Raw genomic sequence first — 21,922 nt, 5'->3', positions numbered from 1 at the left:
TTCTTTTGATTTCCATTTGCATGGAATATCTTTTTCCATCCCCTCACTTTCAGTCTGTATGTGTCCCTAGGTCTGAAGTGGGTCTCTTGTAGACAGCATATATATGGGTCTTGTTTTTGTATCCATTCAGTGTATATCTTTTGGTTGGAGCACTTAATCCATTTACATTTAAGGTAGTTATCGATAGGTATGTTCCTATTACCATTTTCTTAATTGTTTTGGGTTTGTTATTGTAGGTCTTTTCCTTCTCTTGTGTTTCCTGCCTAGAGAAGTTCCTTTAGCATTTGTTGTAAAGCTGGTTTGGTGGTGCTGAATTCTCTGTAAAGGTTTTAATTTCTCCATCGAATCTGAATGAGATCCTTGCTGGGTAGAGTAATCTTGGTTGTAGGTTTTTCCCTGTCATCACTTTAAACATGGTCTGACACTCCCTTCTGGCTTGCAGAGTTTCTGCTGAAAGATCAGCTGTTAACCTTATGGGGATTCCTTTGTATGTTATTTGTTGTTTTTCCCTTGCTGCTTTTAATATTTTTTCTTTGTATTTAATTTTTGGTAGTTTGATTAATATGTGTCTTGGCGTGTTTCTCCTTGGATTTATCCTGTATGGGACTCTCTGTGCTTCCTGGAATTGACTATTTCCTTTCCTGTATTAGGGAAGTTTTCAACTATAATCTCTTCAAATATTTTCTCCATCCCTTTCTTTTTCTCTTCTTCTGGGCCCCCTATAATTAGAATGTTGGTGTGTTTAATGTTGTCCCAGAGGTCTCTGAAACTGTCCTCAATTCTTTTCATTCTTTTTTCTTTATTCTGCTCTGTGGTAGTTATTTCAACTATTTTATCTTCCAGGTCACTTATCCTTTCTTCTGACTCAGTTATTCTGCTATTGATTCCTTCTAGAGAAATTTTAATTTCATTTATTGTGTTGTTCATCATTGTCTGTTTCCTCTTTATTTCTTCTAGGTCCTTGTTAAACGTTTTTTGTGTTTTCTCCATTCTATTTCCAAGATTTTGGAATCACTGTTACTATCATTACTCTGAATTCTTTTTCAGGTAGACTGCCTATTTCCTGTTCATTTGTTTGGTCTGGTGGGTTTTTACCTTGCTCCTTCGTCTGCTGTGTGTTTCTCTGTCTTTTCATTTGGCTTAACTTACTGTGTTTGGTGTCTCCTTTTCACAGGCTGCAGGTTCGTAGTTCCTGTTGTTTTTGGTGTGTGCCCCCAGTGGCTAAGGTTGGTTCAGTGGGTTGTGTAGGCTTCCTGGTAGAGGGGACTAGTGCCTGTGTTCTGGTGGATGAGGCGGGCTCTTGTCTTTCTGGTGGGCAGGTCCACGTCTGGTGGTGTGTTTTGGGGTGTCTGTGGCCTTATTATGATTTTAGGCAGCCTCCCTGCTAATGGGTGGGGTTGTGTTCCTGTCTTGCTAGTTGTTTGGAATAGGGTGTCCAGCACTGTAGCTTGCTGGTTGTTGAGTGGAGCTGGGTCTTGGCATTGAGATGGCGATCTCTGGGAGAGCTTATGCCATTTGATATTACATGGAGCTGGGAGGTCTCTGGTGGACCAATGTCCTGAACTCGGCTCTCCCACCTCAGAGGCACAGGACTGACACCCTGCCGGAGCACCGAGACCCTGTCAGCCAAATGGCTCAGAAGAAAAGGGAGGAAAAAAGAAAGAAAGAGAAAAATAAAATTAAATTAAAATAAAAAATTAAAAAAACTATTAAAAATTAAAAGAAATTAAAAAGTAATAAAAAAAGAAAGAAGAGAGCAACCAAACCAAAAAACAAATCCACCAATGATAACAAGTGCTAAAAACTATAGTGTAAAAAAAAAAAAAACCAGACAGAACCCTAGGACAAATGGAAAAGCAAAGCTATACAGCCAAAATCACACAAAGAAGCATACACATACACACTTGCAAGGGAATTTTCGCAAGGGAAAAAGGAAAATAATATATATCTTTTGGGAAGTCTGAGGTCTTCTGGCAGCATTCAGTAGGTGTTCTGTAGGAGTTGTTCCACATGTAGATGTACTTCTGATGTATTTGTGGGGAGGAAGGTGATCTCCACGTCTTACTCCTCCGCGATCTTGAAGGCCTCTTCCTACTCTTATTCTTTTTTTTTCTTTTTTTTTTGCGGTATGCAGGCCTCTCACTTTTGTGGCCTCTCCCTTTGCAGAGCACAGGTTCCAGACGCAGGCTCAGCAGCCATGGCTCACGGGCCCAGCCGCTCCACGGCATGTGGGATCTTCCCGGAGTGGGGCACAAGCCCATGTCCCCTGCATCGGCAGGCGGACTCTCAACCACTGCGCCACTAGGGAAGCCCCCTCCTCTTATTCTTAAGTTGCATTTTATTCTCACACATTTGGCTTTATTTGTAAGTTATTAAGCCCTGGATTCCTAGGCTTGGTTTTAGCAGTGGCTTCACTTCTCACTTTACTTAACACTTAAATGTATATAAAATGTCTAACATAAATAGAACTTAACTTCTAACCCCCTGCTCTATTGGACAATATTTAGATCACCAGCACCAATATTCATTGTAAAAAATTTGCTCCTGCAATAAAAAGCTTCTCTACACCTTTCCTGAGCCCATATATTCAATGAACAGTACATAAATGGAGAGTCATCAGTCTAGAAAGAACTGTAAATGCAAGCTGGCATTCTCTTTGCCACTCAAAAAAATGCCTCACAAAAGTCCAGTTTATTCCCAAATAAAACATGTTCATATCCTCTTCCTCCATTCCTGCTTAGCATCTTCTTTTGTGCCATTTAAAAATGTATGTATGCTTCATCAAATAGTTTGAGTCTTTTATTTTGAAAATTAATCTGATCATATTGCTAGTGAGACTTTTTTCTGAACCTCAGAAGCAGACACCCTATGTGCTATTCATTTTGCTAATCATTTTAATAGACTAATAGCAGCCAAAATAAATAAATGTTTTAAAAATAGAAACACAATGCATAGACAGTAAACTTTTAAATATTTGATTCCATTGTCTTTACTTTCCAATTGCAGTCTATGTTCCATTGAATTCCTCTCAGTAGAACTTTTAAAAACCCTTCTGAAATAGAGCAAAATACTCATATTCTTGTCCCCCACAAATTTGATTAGTTAATATTGGTATTTTCTTTGTGCTTAGTATTTGGATAATGAAAATAAGATACAGGCTCTTATTTTCAGGGACTTTCAAAATTACTAGGGGCAGAAGCATCTGAGTGTTGGGGGAACAGAAACGGAAAAGAGCAATTACTTTGGAGTGGGTAAGGGGAGTTTTATGTAATAGATGATAACCTGAGATGAAACAAAACGAAAGTGTCTATTGCCTAGATAGGCAAAGCACAAAATAATAAAGAGCCTAGATGCAGAGATGAACTTTATATTTGGTAGGCATTAAAGACAAGGTGAAAATCTGAGGAAAGCATGAATTAAGGAAACTGCACAGATACAACTTTTATTGGAAATAAATGGCCATGTTGTAGGTGGCACTGAGAGAAGAGCTATTGGTCATGTATTATATAACATGGAGTAATTGACACAGGGAACTATATTCAATATCCTGTGATAAACTATAATAGACAAGAATATGAAAAAGTATATATGTATAACTGAATCACTGTGTTATATAGCATAAATTAACACAATGTTGTAATCAACTATACTTCAATAAAATAAATTTAAAAAAATAAAATCATTTGGACTGCAAAAAAGTTAATATTTAATATTAATAGCTTTACTTCATAAAGCTAATGGCAAAGAGAAATGCAGTGTCTCAGGTAATGAAATCTATCAGTGGCATTTAAGATGAACTAGAAACAAGAATGGAATCTGCAAATCCCATTAGGAACAGAGCAATCCAAGCATAAGAAAATACAGACTTGCTCTAGGTGATGATACTAGGAGTTAAGATGAGAGGATATCTAAATAGTATTCTTTTGAAAAGAAAAAAAAGGAATTGCAGAGTAATGAGTAGGAGAAGATAGCTAAGAGGGAAGAAACAAGAAACAGCAGAATCTGACAAAGTTTGGAACGTTGAAGATTCCTGATTTGGGCAATGATAATGCCAATTCCTCACATACTAAGTAAGGATGAATAAAGTACAATATTCTGTGGGAATTGTCTAATATGTAGGTAAGTGTGGTACTAAAGCCCAGTTATAATATAGCAACTAGTGGTGCCAATATGGAACTCCTAAGAATACAAATAAAAAGCTTAAGTGTTCAGAATCTTTTGAATTAATTACTACGGGAACAAATATCCAGAAGCCAGTAAACAACATCCACAGCCAGTGGCATCTCAGTGGGGGGAAAAGGCTCAATGGAAAAGGAAGTGAGCAAATTAGGTACAAGTCAAGAATAGAAAAAACCATATGGTTAGACAAGATGAAATAACAGGAACAAGAAATTCACAGGAGAGGAAACCCAAATGGATAACAGATATTAAAAAGGGGAAAAAAATCCCACAATACCACTTTACATCCACTAGATTGGCCACAAAATAAGAAATCTGGGTAATGCCAAGTACTGGCATAGATGTGGTGAAATGGGCACACTTGTGTACAGCATGTATACTCCAATGATCAAGCAATACCATTCCTATATAAATATCTCCAAGGAGTAATCTCACAGACTCATAAGATGATCTGCATAAGAAATTCTTCATTTATTGAGGTATAATTTCTATACAGTAAAATGCAGATGTTAAATGTAGAACTCATGAGTTTTTTCATATTATACCCCATGTAACCACCACCTAGATGAAAATATAAAATATTTTAATTATCCCAGGAAGTTTCCTTGTGGTCCTTCCCAGTCAATTACTGACCTCCAGAGGTGACCACCATTCTGACCATGATGATACCTTTGAAAGAAGAGTAATTTTTTATTCTAATATAGTTCAATTTACTATCAAATGGGGTGGAAAATATTATTTTTTGTTTTTGTTGTTCTCCAAAGGAACTTGTACGATACTGGTATTATTTCTTTAAACGACAGGAAGAATATACCAATGGAGAGAGGTTTTAAATTCTAGGTTAAACTTCTTTAATAGATAAAAAGACTACTAAAATTTTTCTCTTTCTGTTTGTGACATTTCTTAGCATAAAGTTCATCATAATATCTTCTTAATATCCAGTGATACAATCCCCCCTGGTCACCAGAACCAGGTGCTCCAGGGGTATCCTCTGTGTGGGCTGCATGTACTCACCTGTTGTGGTTGGGCCATGATTGCTGTGAGCATGCTGGAGGGTGGAATGGCCTCCTGGAGCAGGACCCACTTTGGGGGGGCACTGGGGCCAGCTGAGGCTGCCCACTGGGTGGAGTGGGGTGGGTCCTTAGAGGAACACTGGGTGCATGGTGTTAGTGAGGCTAATGGAGAGTGGGAGAGTGACAGAAATGGTACCTGCCAGCACCAGGCCAGCTAGGTGGAAGGAGAGTAAAAAAAAATGCACTAGCACTTCTGTCCCTAGAGAAAGTTCCACTAGATCCCTGCCCCTCTGGCACATACTCTAAAATTAGTCAGTGAATCTCATTCTCGTATAAACCAGGCACTTTCAAGCTGCTACCTCTGCAATGGGACTCAGAGAGAGTAAGTCTGTATGTGAGCCCTTCAAGAGTGGAGTCTTAGTTTCTGACAGCCCTCCAGCTTTCCCAGATGTAAGCCCCACTGGTTTTCAAAACCAGATGTTGGAGGACTTGTCTTCCTAGTGCAGGTATCCTGGGCTGGAGAGTGCAACGTGGGGCTTGGACCCCTCACTTTTCAAGGGGGACCTCTGCAGTTATGATACCTTCTTGCTTGTGGGTCTGTGGGTCATCATACTGGGTGTGTGGGTTCTGAATAGACTGTGTCTCTGCCCCTACTACATATCTCAATGTGGCCTTTTCTTTATATCCTTAGTTGTAGAAAATCTGTTCTGCTAGTCTTCATGTCATTCTCGGAGATAGTTAGTTGTTCTCTGTGTAGCTGTAATTTAAGTGTGTTTGTGGGAGGAGATGAGCTCAGGATTTTCCTACTCTACCATCTTGACAGAAAGCAATAAATTTCTATCTGGGTGGTACTTCAGCTTCATCCCACAAGTTCTGATGTGTCATATCTTTTTTTTTTTTTTTTTTTTTTTTGCGGTACGTGGCGCCTCTCACTGTTGTGGCCTCTCCCATTGCGGAGCACAGGCTCCGGACGCACAGGCTCAGCGGCCATGGCTCACGGGCCCAGCCGCTCCGTGGCATGTGGGATCTTCCCGGATCGGGGCACGAACCCGTGTCCCCTGCATCAGCAGGCGGACTCTCAACCACTGCACCACCAGGGAAGCCCTGATGTGTCATATCTTCATTATCATTCTGCTCAAAATATTTTCTAATTCCACTGTGTTTTTTTCTTTGACTTACGAGCTATGTGTATATATGCTGCTTACTTTCTAAACATTTGGATATGTTCTAATTGTCTCTCTGTTCAGAGTTTTGATTTATTTCAACAGTAACTAGAGAACATATAATGTATGATTTCAATCCTTTGAAGTTTGTTGCAATTAGCTTTATGTCCCAAAATAGGGTCTATTTTGGTCAGTGTGCCACATGCACTCGAAAAGAACGTGTAATCTACAGTTGTGGGATGGAGTGACCTATGTATGTCAGTTAGGTCATACTGGTTTATTGTGTTCAAATCCTCTACATCTTTACAGATTCTTTTGTCTGTAAACAGATAAAAATCAATTACTGAGATAGGCATATCAAAATCTCCAACTATGATTGTGTATTTTATCTTTCCTTTTAGTATAATCCATATTTTCTGTATATATTTTGAGGCCATGTTATTAAATACATACAAATTTATATTTTTGTAATCCTGTTGAATTGAAATTTTATCCATTTCAGAGAAAGAGGGCACATTACTGAAGATACAACAGACATTAAAATGATAATACAGGAATATTATGAAACAACTGAATGTCAAATATTGACAACTTAGATAAAATGCACAAACTCCTTGAAAGAAAAATTATCAAAACAAGAAGAAATAGAAAATGTGAACATTCCTATATCTATTAAAGAAACTGAATTTGAAATTAAAAATAATCCCACAAAGAAAACTTCAGACCCAGATGAGTTCACTGGTAAATTTTATCATATATTTAAGGAAAAATTATAAAATTTAAAGCAATCTTATACAAAATCACCGAACAGAGGAGTGAACTTTGAAAAATCCTAGCAAATATAGCAATTTTACACAAACTCTTCCAGAAGACAGAGCAGGCATGGAATTTCAACTCATTTTATGAGGTTAGCATTAACATGATACTGAAATCAAAGATGAAAAAAATCCCCCCAAACTAAAGATTAATATCTCTCAGAAACATAAGAGATAAAAACCCTTACCAAATACTAGCAAATTGAATCAAGAAATACATGAAAGAAGATAATACATCATGATCAAGTAAGGTTTATCCTGGGAATGCAAGGTCAGTTTAACATCTGAAAATCAGTGAAATTCATCACATTACCAGAATAAAATGTTCATATCAATAAATGCAGAAAAAGCATTTTGAAAATCTCATATCCATTCATGTTAAAAACTCTTCAAACCAGGAATAAAAATAAATTGCCACAAATTAAGGAAAACCACAGCTAATATTCTTAACGCTGAAAGACTGAAAGACTTTGCCTTCAGATTGGGAACAAGATAAAATAAAGATAAAGGGCATGCAGACTAAAAAGGAAATGATAAAAAGACATGACAATGGATACAGAAAATTATAAGGAATTTACAAAAAGACTCACTAGAATTAATGAGTGAATTTATTAGCAAGGTCTCAGAATACAGGGTAAATGCACAAGGATCAACTGTAAGAGTTCCACTTCTAGTATGGAGAAGTAACCTCCTAAACAAAAATTCTTCTACAGACAGTAACTGTAAGCTCTAGAGAAACAAAACAAAACATGTATTGGTAGAGTGAATAAAAGCAAGCAGATTTTGGAGAGAAGTCAGAAGTTAGAGGAAGTCTGAACAGAGATCTGAGTTGCTATCCACCTTAGGTGAGACAGCATCTCCGATTTGAGTATAACCTGGTTAACTGCCTACTATGAAAAAACGCAGAGCAGTGTAACAGAATATAGTGTTACTACAACATAACACTGATAATGTTCAAGATACAATCCAAAATTAATATATGATGACCTAGAAAAATGTTCTTTTGGTCACTCTCCAGTGTCTTCAGTAGTTTTTAAAATATATTTTCCAGAATTAACAGTTTGGGATCTTTCCTGGTGGCACAGTGGTTGAGAGTCCGCCTGCCGATGCAGGGGACACGGGTTCGTGCCCCGGTCTGGGAAGATCCCACATGCCGCGGAGCGGCTAGGCCTGTGAGCCATGGCTGCTAAGCCTGTGCGTCTGGAGCCTGTGCTCTTCAATGGGAGAGGCCACAACAGTGAGAGGCCCATGTACCGAAAAAAAAAAAAAAAGAGAGATGGATAGAATTAACAGTTTTGATCTGTTAGATGGGTTGGTCCAATGGAAACAATTCAGTCCTACTATGGCTTGTGTTAATTTTTGTATATAGTGTGAGGTTTCGGTCAAGGTTTTTTCCTTCCATTTGATACTAATATCCATTTGTTCAAGTGCAATTTGTTCAAAAGATGTTCCTTTCTCCCACTGAATTGTATTTGCACCTTTCTCAAAACTCAGTTGTCCATATACATGTGGGTCTATTTTTGGACTCTCTTTTGTTCCATTTATATATCTGTTTGTCCTTACACCAATACTACACTGTCTGAATTACTGTAGCTTTATAGTAAATCTGAACATTAGGTAGTGTAAATCTTTCATACTTTTTCTTCTTTCTCAAGACTGTGTTGGCTATTCTAGGTCCTTTGTATATCCATATAAACTTTAAAATCTCCTTGTCAGTTTTTATCCCCTATAATTACAAATAATTGATTGAACAAGTAGAATATAATTCCATAAAGCAACAGACCTCAACAACACACAACCAACTTTAAATCTATAAATTATATATATATACAATATTAGTACACAACACCCATCAACAGCTAAATATATTCTTTTCTCAGACCACAACAGAATTAAATTAGACAACATAAAGGAAATACACAAATTCCTTAAAAAATACAACTTACTATGTCTGACAAAAGATGAAACAGAAAATCTGAATAGCCTTATGTCTATTAAAGAAATTGAATTTGTTATTAAAACTTTCTCATCAAGAAAATTCCAAGCCCGATGGTTTCACTGGTGAATTCCATGAAACAGTAAAAAAAAGTAACAATCTTACACAAACTATTTCAGATAATAGAGAAGGGAAAACTTCACAACTCATTTTTTTTGTGGCCAGCATAACCCTAATACCGAAACCTGACAAAGATATTGCAAAAGAAAACTACAAACCAATATCACTCATGAAAAATGCCAATATTTTTTAAAAAATCAGTAAATAGAATCCAACAATGCATTGATATAATAAGGGTAATAAATCAAAATCAACTAGTATTTATCTCAAAAATGCAAGGTCAATTTAACATTTGAAAATCAATAAATAAATTCACATATTAACAAAATAAAAGTGATATGATCACTCTAATAAGATGAAGAAAAAGCACTTGACAAAATACAATATGTAACCATGATAAGAGAAAACCTCTTCAATAAGCTAGGATTAGGAAGAACTTAACATAACCTGATAAAGGGCAGCTTCAAAAAACCTACAGCTAACATCATACTTCATGGTACGAACTTTCTGCCCCAAATATCAGAACAAGGCAAGCATGCCCATGCTCAACACTTCTATTCAACATCAAACTAAAGGTCTTAGACTGTGAAATAAGGAAAGGAAAAGAAATAAAAATCATGAGATTGGAAAGGAAGAAGTAAAAGTGCCCTTAAAGTGATGATGATTACTTACATGAAAAACCCCAAGGAACCTACAAGAAAACTAATAGGTGGATTTAGAAATGCCTCAGGATACAAAGTCAACATACAAAAATAAATCACTAGCAATTTACATTAGCAATGAACAACCTGAAAATTAAAAAAAACACAATGCCATTTATAATAGTATCAAAAAACATTAAATACTTAGGGATAAATTTAATGGAGGATACATAAAACTTCTAAACAGAAAGCTATAAAACATTGCTGAAAGAAATCAAAGGTCTAAATAGATGTAGGAAGTTGCCATATTCATGGATTCAAAGGCTCAATATTATTAAGATGTCAGTTCTCCTAAAATTGATCTACAGAATTAATACCAAAATCCCAGCAAGCTTTTTCAAAAAAATTACAAACTGATTATAAAATTTATATGGAAATGCAAATGACCTAGAAGAGCTAAAGTAATTTTTTAAAAAGCCAAGCTGGAGAACTTACCCTACCTGACTTCAAGACTCATTATAAAAGCTACAGTAATTAAGTATGGGTCTGGCAAAAGGACATTGTATTAACTATATTTTCTTATTCTCTGTATTCTTGATGCTCTGGCATCCGATGCCTTGCTGATCCTGGAGAGACTGCCCCTCCCAGGCCTAGTTATTTCCTAGAGGCAGTAAATGACTTCCCTTTAACGTACCTTTCATATGCAAAACAACCAATCCAGAGCCCATATCCACCAATTATCTCCTTCATCACGATCTCACAGGTTGAGCCACTAGCCCCATGCCCAAATCACCTCAGGGCTGGGTACCAGGCAACTCCCTACACCCCAGAGCCAGCTGAAATTACTCAAACTAGCTAATTCTAAACCTCCCCAGCCTGATTACTCTGGCTCACCCATTATTTCCATGAAAATCACAATAAAGTCTCTTGCCCATGCTTCCTCCTCACAAATTCTACCTCGTGATTGACCCTGGTGCTCCCTGGTGTGACCCTACGTGGTGTGGCATGCCTCCTCCTCTTGAGAACTGTGAGTTACAAACTATTTTCAATGGCAGTTGTCTCTGGATCTGTTGACCTCACCATACCTAAATAATAATAAAACCTTCATTTTAAAACAGAAAGACATATAGATCAATTGAACAGAATAGAGAATCCAGAAATAGGTTCACATATATGAAATCAATTGATCTTAATAAATGTGCCTAGGAAATTCAGTGGGAAATGGTTCTAGAACAACTGAATGTCGTATTGAAAAAAATGAACATCAATCCTTACATTAAACACACAAAATGGATCATAGACCTAAACTGAAAAAGCTAAAATAATAAAACTTATAGAAGAAAATATGAGAAAATTTTTGTGACCTTGTAGTAGGCAAAGATTTCTTAAACAGATCACAAAAAATACTAAAAGTTTGAAAAAGATGATAAATTAGACTCCATCAAAATTAAAATATTTGCCTTTTGATAGGCAACAGTAAGAAAATAAAATTGCAAGGCACAAACGGACTCAGACTTAGAGAATGAACTTATGGTTACCAGTGGGGGGAAGGGTGGAGGGAAGGGATAGTTAGGGAGTTTGGGATTGACATGTATACGCTGCTATATTTAAAAAGGATAACCAACAGGGACCTACTGTATAGCACAGGGAACTCTGCTCATTGTTATGTGGCAGCCTAGATGGGAGGGGAGGCTGGGGGAGAATGGATACATGTATATGTATGGCTGAGTCACTTTGCTGTGCACCTGAAACTATCACAGCATTGTTAATCGGCTATACTCCAATATAAAATAAAAGTTAAAAAAAGATTTAAAAAAATTGCAAGGCACAGATTGGAACAAAATATCAGTGATACATATATCTGGCTTAGGAGTTGTATAGAGCAAATATAAACAGCTCTTAAAACTCAATAAAAAGAAGACAAACAACCCAATAAAAAATGGGAAAGATATTTGAATCGACAACTCACAAAAATGTACAAATGGTCAATAAGCACATGAAAAGATACTTAACATCATTACTCATCAGAGGAATGCAACTTAAACTCATACATCCACTATAATAGCAAAGATTAAAGAGACTGACGATAGCAAGTGTTGGTGAGGATTTGGAACAACAGAAATTCTCATGTATTGCTGTTAGGAATGTATAATAATACAGCCACTTTGGAAGACAGTTTGGCAATTATAAGAAATTATAAGAAAGGTAAGCAAACACTGATTATATTATACCAGCAACTCCACTCCTAGGTGAGTTACACAAGAGAAATGTAAACATATGTTCACACAAAGACATAACAGAATGTTCACTGCAGCTTTATTCATAATAACCAAACAATGACCACCTGTCATCAACAGGTATAGAGATAAACAAATTACAGTATAGTCATACCACGGAATAGTATTCACTATTTAAAAGGAACAAATTAGTGATACACTCAATAACATGAATGAATTGCAAAATCATTATGCTGAACAAATAAAGTCAGACGCCAAAGGGTATATACAGTATGATTCCATTTATATGAAACCCTAATAAAGACAAATCTAATCTATAATAACAAAAAGCATGCCAATGGTTGCCTGGGGCCGAAGTGGTGTTGAGTATTAACTTCAAGGGGCATGAAGGTGCATTCTGTGTGATGGAATGTAATATGTCATGATTGGGGTGGTGGTTATATCAGTGTGTACCTTTGTCAAAACTCAGGAAACTGTACTCTTAAAATGGATACATTTTATGGTATGTAAATTATACCTTAATAAAGCTGATTTTAAAAGAAAAAATGCTAGGTGACAGTGATCACAAAGCCAGAAGATGGGAGAGAGGCGTGAGATAAGGAAGGTGGAGAGAAGTGAGGAATCTAAAGGCAATACCTACAAAGAGAAAAGAAGGTGAGGCTGGTTGTAGATGACAGTTTATTGGTATCTTAGAGTGAGAAGATGAAAATGAGATGGAGAAGAAGGTGAAAGGGCACCAGGGAGAACAGGAGTGAGGCAACCAACTGATCTTCAAAGATGGTAAATCCATTAAAACCTGAATGTATATGATAAGGATCTAAGACCCTGGGAGTGGGGTTTCGGTACTAAAGCATAAAAATGTGATGGAAGGAGAGAATATCCAAGAAAACCAGATCCATACTGAGGAAGGCTGTCATATGATCGAGACTATACATATTGCAGCAATTCTCCTGGAGGAAAGCCAAGCCAAGAAGACAGTTGATAACAGTAAGGGAAATAGAGGGAGAGAGCAATTTGGTACCAGAGAGGCCAATGTTATCTATTTTCAAGAAGTCTCTAAAGTTTTGAACCTTCAGTGGGAAGCACCCGCATAGCACAGGGAGATCAGTTTGGTGCTTTGTGACCCCCTAGAGGGGTGGGAAGGGAGGGTGGGAGGGAGGGAGATGCAAGAGGGAAGAGATATGGGGATACATGTATATGTATAGCTGATTCACTTTGTTGTAGAGCAGAAACTAACACACCATTGTAAAGCAATTATACTCCAATAAAGATGTTAAAAAAAAAAGGGTAGCAATCATAGCCTTTTACAAGTATCAGCCTCGAGTATTTCCATGTCTCCCTTCTGCCCGGATCACACTCGCTCACCTGAGCAGCTCTGATGTGGGGTTTCCTCCTCCAACGTCCAAGGCTCCTCTCCTTGCTCCAACTTGAAGATGACCTCTGGCTTGGGAATTTCACATCCTGTTAACAGGAAATGATAGAAAATGGGGTCCAGCTAATTGCTTTCCATTTGTTCTTTGGAAAAGTGACCACATTTCATTGGGAAAAGAGTAATAAGCGCAAAGGTGCAAAGGGACTGAAGAATCTCAGACCAATCAAGGATGACACCATCACACACTTCAGATGCCCCAGAGCACTCAGCAGCTGAGGATGGAAGCAGCCTCTCTGAGGTTCTGTGTTAGTTCCCCTAGGGCTGCTCTAACAAAGTACTGAAAACTGGGTGGCTTAAAACAATAGGAAGGTATTGTCTCATATTTCTGGAGGCTAGAAATCTCAAATCAAGGTGTTAGCAGGGTCATGTTCTCTCTGGCAGATATAGGGGAGAATCCTTCCTTGCATCTTCTAGCACTTGTGCTTGCCAAAAATCTTTAGCATTCCTTGGCTTGTAAACGCATTTTACTCCAGTCCCATGGATGTCTTCTCCCTGTGCGTCTCTTCTCATTGTCTTCCCTGTATGTGTGCCTATTTCAGTGCCCTAATTTCCCTTTTTTGTAAGGATACCACTCAATTAGGGCCCACACCAATGACCTCATCTTAACTTGATCCCCTCTGTAAAGATTACTACTTGCAAATAAGGGCACATTCTGAGGTACTGGGGGTTAAGATTTTAACATATTTTTTTTGAGGGGACACAATTCAACCCGTAAGAGCCGGCCCTCTGATGCCCCAAAATTCATGTCCTTCCCATGTGCAAAACACACTAACCCCATCCCAGTATCCCCCAAAGTCTTAATCATCCCAGCATCAACTCTTACGTCTAAAATCTCATCTAAACATCAACTCAGAGTCTCAAATCACATCATCTAAATCATCCAAATCTTACAGGTGAGACTTGAGTATGAGTCATTCTGGGACAACATTCCTCTCCATGCAAACCTGTGGAAACAGATGAGTTATCTGCTTCCAAAATACAGTGGTGGGACAGGCAGAGGATAGATGATACTCCCATTCCAAAAGGGAGAAATTAGAATTTAAAAAGGGATGGGAGGTCTCAAGCAAGTCTGAAACCTAGCAGGGCAAATTCCATTAGATTTTAAGGCTTCACAATAATTCTCATTGGTACAACACTCTGTCCTCCAAGCCCACGAGGGTGGTAGCCCCACCCACTCAGCCCCGGGCCAGGAGTGGCACCACTTAGTATTACCACTAGTGACCCATTAGCAAAAATTTTGCTTCCTGTACCGGCAACCTTATGCTCTGCTGTTCTACACGTTTTAGTTCCAAAGGGAGGAACACTTCCACCGAGAGACACAACAATGATTCCCTTGAACTGGAAGTTAAGTCTGCCACCTGGACATCTTGGTCTTTTCATGCCTCTGAATCAACAGGCAAAGAAGGGAGTTACTGTGCTGGCTGTGGTGGTTGATCTTGACCACCAAGGGGAAATTGGACTGCTATATCATGATGGAGGTAAAGAAGAGTATGTCTAGAATACAGGAGACCCCATAAGGCATACTATCATGCCCTGTGATTAAAGTCAATGGAAAACTACAACAATTCAACTCAGGCAGCACTACTGATGGGCCAGACCCTTCAGGAATAAAGTTTTGGGTCATCCCACTTGGTAAAAAACCACAACCAGCTGAGGTGCTTGCTGAGAGCAAAGGGAACAAAAAACGGGGTAGTGGAAAAAGGAATTCTGCTTCAGGACTGCGACATAAGAAATCTGCCTAGTTTGCAGTCTGTGGCCTGCCCTGTGGATTTCAGACTCAAAAGTTCGACATCAACTCACCTGAATTTCCAGCCTGCTGGCCTGCCCTTCAGACTTGCCGGTTCCCACAACTGGGTGAGCTGGTTCCTTAAAATAAATCTCTCCCCCCTACTCTGTATTTATGTACACACGTGCGCATGCACGTATGTGTATACTCTCTATATGTACATACCTGTATCCTATTGGTTCTATTTCTCTGCAGAACCATAATAGAGAGTGGCTCTAGAGGAACAGAATCTCAAGGATGAGTTTTATGAATTAGTTATGGGATTTCTAGAATTGACTCCTTATTCTGATTAGATTCAAAAGCACTAATGACTCTATTTCAGTAGTAAGGAGGGCACTAATAGTCCCTGGTGTAACATGGCAATAGAGATATGCAAAATATCAACACTGGATACTCCTAATCAAATGCTTGTAAGAAGTGAGCTTCTGGATAACCTTGTATTTGATACCTTGGAAATTTTTGTCAAACTTCCAAGTATAATAAGATTGCCTGGTTACTCCTAATCGCGCTGGATGAAGTGGGGAAAGAAAAGGATGAGCTCAGGGATTTGATTCTCCAGATCATGCATCGCATAAGTGACCTGAAAATTTCTCTGTCTGTCCTGAAAGTAACCCTTCGCTCCTATAGCTGCAGAGCTGAGATGGCTGAAAACCAAACCCAGACTCTCATCCTGTGAGTGGCTAAATTACAACACAAATTGAATTCCCAACTTCACAGAGTGTCTGCTGTTAAAGGAGAGCATTGATGAGGAAGGAACGGGATCCTGAAAACTGGAATGGAGACATATGAGGACACTGAACTGCTAAATTCAGATGAGTCTTTGTCAGTAGAAGCAGCCCTTTTGCCCTCAACTGAGAAGTTTAACCCTCCTCTGCCAGAGGAGCCTGCGGTGGGCTCCCCGAGGGACTTGCCTTGTAACGTACTGCTGGCTCCCCTCAGGACCTATGCCTACCACCCTTCTTTGCTTCCAGACCTATAACTAGACTTAAGTCTCATCAAGGCCCAAGGGTGAGGTACAGAGTGTGACCCACGAGGAGGTGTGACATACTCCAAAAGAACTGCATGATTTGTCCAATCTATACGGACAGAAATCTGGGGAATATGTGTGGAAATGGATATTAAGAGTGTGGGATAATGGAAAGAACATAAAGTTGGATCAGGCCAAAATTATTGATATGTGTACACTAAAGCAGATTCTGAATGTAATGTTGCCACTTGAGGGGTTAGGAAGGGCTGAAACAGTGTGTTTGGCTGGTTGGTTGAAACATGGACCAAAACATGGCCCACACTAAATGCAGCTGAAATGCCAGGACTACTTTGGTGTACTACAGAGGAAGGCATCCAAAGGCTTAGGGAGATTGGAATGTTAGAGTGGATTTATCGTGGAAGGTCTGCTCACTCACACTGGGAGGGTCCAGAGACACACCTGTCATGATGACTGTGACTAATAAATTTGTGAAGGGGCCCCGGGTAATCTGTGATTGCTCTTTGCTGCAAGCTCCTTGCTGTAGGTCAGAAATTTCAGTGGGAACTTCTGCCAGTGAACTGGGAAACCTAAATGCAATGGGAGTAATTGGATCCTGGGGTGGCAGGGGCCAAACAGAGGCATTGAGTTGTCAAATGCAAGGTGGATGCGGTTACCACAGGGTCAAAGCAGTAATCAGAAAAGTCCGATTCACACATAAGAGTAGACATTTTTATAATACTGTTTTAATTCATTCTCCTACTCATTAGACTTCAGACATCTTTCAAAACAAACCTTTATCTTAGTGTTCCATTATTTAAGAGATAACCTTCTTTCAAGGCAGCAGAGTTAGGACAGTCTAAGAAAAGCAGGACAAAAACAGTATATGAACATTTAGCAAAGAACAGTTTTCAGATATTTATGAAACTACGCTACATACTCATATATTTATGTATTATATGTCTATACCTCTCTATCCTTCTAACACTATATGAGAATAGAGGAATAGCATTAAATATAACACCTGTTACAGAGTGGCTCATCTGCTCACAGACAGGCATATCAACAAATTAAGAGCAAGGAAAGGGGAAATAAAAGAATACTGAGTATTCATTATGTACCAGACACTGCCCTAGGCACTTTAGATAAATTCATTCATTTCATCTTGAAAATAACTCTCCTCTTAGTCCCTTTAGATAAGGAAACTGAGGCTCAGAGAGGTAAAATTCCAAAATCACATAGCTAGTAAGAGGCTTAGTTAGTCACTCAACAAGTGGCCAGGTGAAGATTTAAACTTCTTTCTCATATACCATACTACTGTCAAATAGGAAAAAATGCATACATGTCTTTAATATACATTAGAAATAAAACAAACTTTCTGTGCTGCCAAAAAAATAAACAAACAAACAAAAAGTCCAATTCACAGAGATCTATAGGGTTGGCTAGTTGATCCTGACATCCCTAGAAAAGAAATAGGTGGGCAATCTACTAAATTCTTACTTGATCTGTACAAGGAGAAGAATCCTAGGTCGAGTGAACAGAAGTCTAACTTGAAACATCAAAACACAGAGTCCTGGCTCCTCAATCAATTCTCAGACTTGAGCCAGTTTATATACCCGGAATGAACACTTTTGAATGAAGGGGAGGCTGGGTCCCTGAAGGAAGGAACCCATGACACTGCCAAAAATTTATACTACTAACCTTTCTCCCAACCTTCCCTAAAGGGACCTATAGCCCTTTACAGGGTACCTGTGCGTTGGGGAAAAAAACAATGAGGCTTACCAGATATCACTGGACCTTGGCACTGAACTGACACTAATTCCAAAAGACCCAAAACATCACTGTGGCCCACCAGACAGCGTAGGGGCTTATAAAAGTGAAGTGATCAATGGAGTTTTCGCTCAGGTCCATCACACACAGTGGGCTCAGTGGATCCCCAAAGCCATCTTGCGGTTATTTCTCTGGTCCAGGAATGCATAACTGGAATACACATACTCAGCAACAGGCAGTATCCCCATATTGGTTTCCTGACCTATGGAGTGAGGCGTTTTATGGTGGGAAATGCCAAGTGGAAGCCACTAGAACTGCCTCTACCTCAGAAAATGGTAAACCAAAAGCAGTACCGCATTCTTGAAGGACTGCAGAGATTACTGCCACCGTCAGGGACCTGAAGGATGCAGGGTGGCGGTTGCACTACATCCCTATTCACCATGCCTATTTGGCCTGTGCAGAAGACAGTGGATTATCATAAACTCAACCTGGTAGTGACTCCAACAGCAGCTGCTGTACCAGATACGGTTTTGTTGCTTGAGCAAATGAACGCACTCCTTGATACCGGGTATGTAGCTATTTATCTGGCAAATGCTTTTTTAAAAAACAATACCTGTTAGTCAAGACCAGCAGAAGCAGTTTTCTCTCTGTTAGCAAGGCCAGCTATGCACCTTCACTGTCCTACCTCAGAGGCAGATCAACTCTCCAGTCCTATGTCATAATTTAGTCTGCAGGGATCTTGATCAACTTTCCCTTCCACAGGACATCACATCGGTCCATTACATGGATGATACTATGCTCATTAGACCTAGTGAGCAAGGAGGAGCAACTACTCTAGACTTATGGATAAGACATTTGTGTGGCAGAAGGTGGGAAATAAATCTGACAAAAATTTAGGGGTCTTCTATCGCAGTGAAATTTCTAGGGGTCCAGTGGTGTGGGGCATGTTGAGATATCCCTTCTAAGGTCTTGAAGAGTAAGTTTTTGTGTCTGGCTCTTCCATAAACAAAAGGAGGGGCAACACCTGCCTCCCAGTGCTGCTCACAAGGGGCCCAAGTCCTTATGATGGAGGCCCAGCCTGTGGATGGTATGAGGCCAGGAGCCGCCCTTGGAGCACTGAGACTGGGTCCTCCCAGAGTCGTGTTCCTTGAGAATGTGCCTAAAGTGGGCGGTAAACTCCATCTAAGGCTAAATACTGGCTCAAAATTGATAGTCAACAAGTACCATAAGGGACAGTTCAAGAAAGAGTTCAAGAGAGCATGTTAAGAGGTGTGACCTCAGATCAGATGTGGCGACCTCACACCTGGGTGGTGGCCCTGCACTCTTAGCTCTGGAACTAATTAGGTGGCTCACCTTCTGGAAACAAAGAGGTGACAGCCAGTCACCCTGCATCTCCCCAGTCTGTGCTCTCTGGGCCTGTGATGGTAGTGACAGCCCTGCTGGCTTCTGAACCATTTTGGGGGTCATTCATCCCTTTTCTTGAAGGGTGTTCACAGCCAAATAGCTTTACTGGACTGTGTCCTGTCTGTAGAATCCCAGAACCCCGGCCTTCCTTCCTTTTTCCCTGCCTCCGTCCTCTTCAGCCCAAGCTGGCAGCGTTTCTCCTGAGATGGTTGAATGGATCCACAAATCATATACCTAATCTTTTTAGCAACTGGTTGTCCAGCCACACCCTTGGTGCTCTTTCCAGAGTACACCTTCTTATATTTTGCAGTATGGATAGGCTGAGAATTTTCCAAATCTTCATATTCTAGTTCCTTTTTACTAACAATTCCTTCTTCAATTTCTCTTTCCTCTAGCAGTTTACTGTAAGTATGAAGCAGAAACCAAGCCCTGCCTTTAACACTTTGCTTAGAAATCTCCTCAGCTAAATATCCAAATTCATCACTCACGACTTCTGTTTTCTACCCAAGAGAACACAATTCAGCCAAATTCTCTGCCACTTTATAATAAGAATCACCTTTCCACTAGTTTCCAATTATATGTTCCTCACTTCCATCTGAGACCTCACCAAAAACACCTTTAACACTCCTATTTCTACCAACAGTTTCTCTGAGGCAATCTAGACATTTTCTATCAAGCACCTGAAAATCTTTCCAGGCTCTACCCATTGCCCAATTCCAAAGCCACCTCCATGGTTTTTGTAGGTATTTGTTATGGCAGCACCCCGCTTCCCAGTACAGAAAGCTGTGCTAGTTTCCTAGGGCTGTTGTAACAAAGTACCACAAACTGGGTGGCTCAGAACAACAGAAATTTATCGTCTTGAAGTTCTGGAGGCCAGAAGTCTAAAATCAAGGTGTAAGCAGGGCCATGCTCTTTTTGAAGGTGCTAGGGAGGGAACTGTTCCATGCCTCACTCCTGGCTTCTCGTGGCCTCAGGCATTTCTTGTCCTATAGATGCATCACTCCAGTCACATGGTCATCTTTTCCTTGTATGTCTTCACATTGCTTTCCCTCTGTGTTTCTGTGTCTCTGTGTCTAGATGTCCCTTTTTTATAAGGATGCCAGTCATATTGGATTAGGGCCCATCTAATGACCCTGTTTTTGCTTGATTACTTCTGGATACACCCTATTTCTAAATAAGGTCACATTCAGAAGTAGTGGGGGTTAGGGCTTCAACATATTTTCTTTGGGGGGGGCCACAATTTTACCTATAACAAGGTCCTTGTAGGTTCACAGAGTGGCTCTGCTTACCCAGTGAGAGAAGGTGGCTATAGTTCTCCAGCATCACGTCCTGGTACAGGCGCCTTTGAGTAGAATCCAGCTGCTGCCACTCCTCTCTGCTGAAGTCCACAGTCACGTCCTCAAAGGACACTGACACCTGTAACAACACAATCCCGTTCAGGGTGACATGGTCAGCATGGCGGGATAGGGAAGAGATAGAAAATTGTTTTTAGTAACTTTTACCACAATATCCCATAGGGTATGCCTATTAAATACCTACTTATACATAATGTACAGAATACAAATATCTAATTGGAAATTTCTGCTATCCATTGTGTACAACACTCAGTCTTTCTTTCTTTCTTTTTTTTTTTTTGGTATGCGGGCCTCTCACTGCTGTGGCCTCTCCCGTTGCGGAGCACAGGCTCCGGACGCACAGGCTCAGCGGCCACGGCTCACGGGCCTAGCCACTCCGCGGCACGTGGGATCTTCCCGGACCGGGGCACGAACCCGTGTCCCTTGCATCAGCAGGTGGACTCTAACCACTGCTCCACCAGGGAAGCCCCTCAGTCTTTCATTTTTAAAAATAATATTTCTGTACAGGATTTGAACTTGATCCTATTTTGTTGCTCATTTTAATGGGAATTTGTGTTTTATAACTTTTAGAAGGAAGAATGTACATTTTTTTTCACTTTACATAGCTCCCTCTACTGCTGCTTTCATTTAGTCTTCAAAAATATAGCCATTTTCTCTTGATGCCTTTTTTTTTTGGCCAATTTTAATTTAATCCATAGTGGTCAGAAAACATACTCTGTATGATTTCAACATATGTTCTATCCAGAAGAACGTTTCATGTGTCCCTGGAAAGGACTGCATATTCGGTTATTGGTGGGTGCAGTTATAATATATAAATCAACTTGATTGAGTGCTGCTGAAATTTTATATCACTTTACTCATTTGTCTTCTACTTGTTCAGCCAATTATTTGTCAACTTTTTGGTAAAAATTGACAGGGAGATGTTAAAAGTTTATATGGCTATGCAAAGGAACTAGAATACACAAAGCAAGGATTAGCATGGAGGATTTATACTATGCAATGTTAAGACTTACTTTAAAGCTACAATAATCAGACAGTGTGGTATTGATCTAAGTATAGACACATATATCAATGGAACAGAATAGAGAATCCAGAAACAGATCTGCA

General features: G+C 39.5%; 1 protein-coding gene across 1 annotated transcript in view; it reads right to left on the bottom strand.

Annotated features, from left to right (window-relative positions):
* ZNF81 (zinc finger protein 81) overlaps nt 1-21,922 on the bottom strand; it is a 65,606-nt gene that overhangs the window by 8,974 nt on the left and 34,710 nt on the right. Inside the window, exons 3-4 of the mRNA XM_029241326.1 lie at nt 20,750-20,876; nt 13,470-13,565 (exon numbers count right to left, since the gene is read on the bottom strand). Of these exons, the coding sequence (XP_029097159.1) occupies nt 13,470-13,565; nt 20,750-20,876 (223 nt within the window). The remainder of the gene's footprint in view (nt 1-13,469; nt 13,566-20,749; nt 20,877-21,922) is intronic.

Source organism: Monodon monoceros, unplaced genomic scaffold (genome assembly GCF_005190385.1).
Source record: "Monodon monoceros isolate NGI ecotype Baffin Bay Population unplaced genomic scaffold, NGI_Narwhal_1 Super_Scaffold_22, whole genome shotgun sequence".
NCBI classification, from domain to species: domain Eukaryota; kingdom Metazoa; phylum Chordata; class Mammalia; order Artiodactyla; family Monodontidae; genus Monodon; species Monodon monoceros.
Note: the sequence above shows the minus strand (reverse complement) of the source record. Positions and strands in the feature narration are given on the sequence as shown.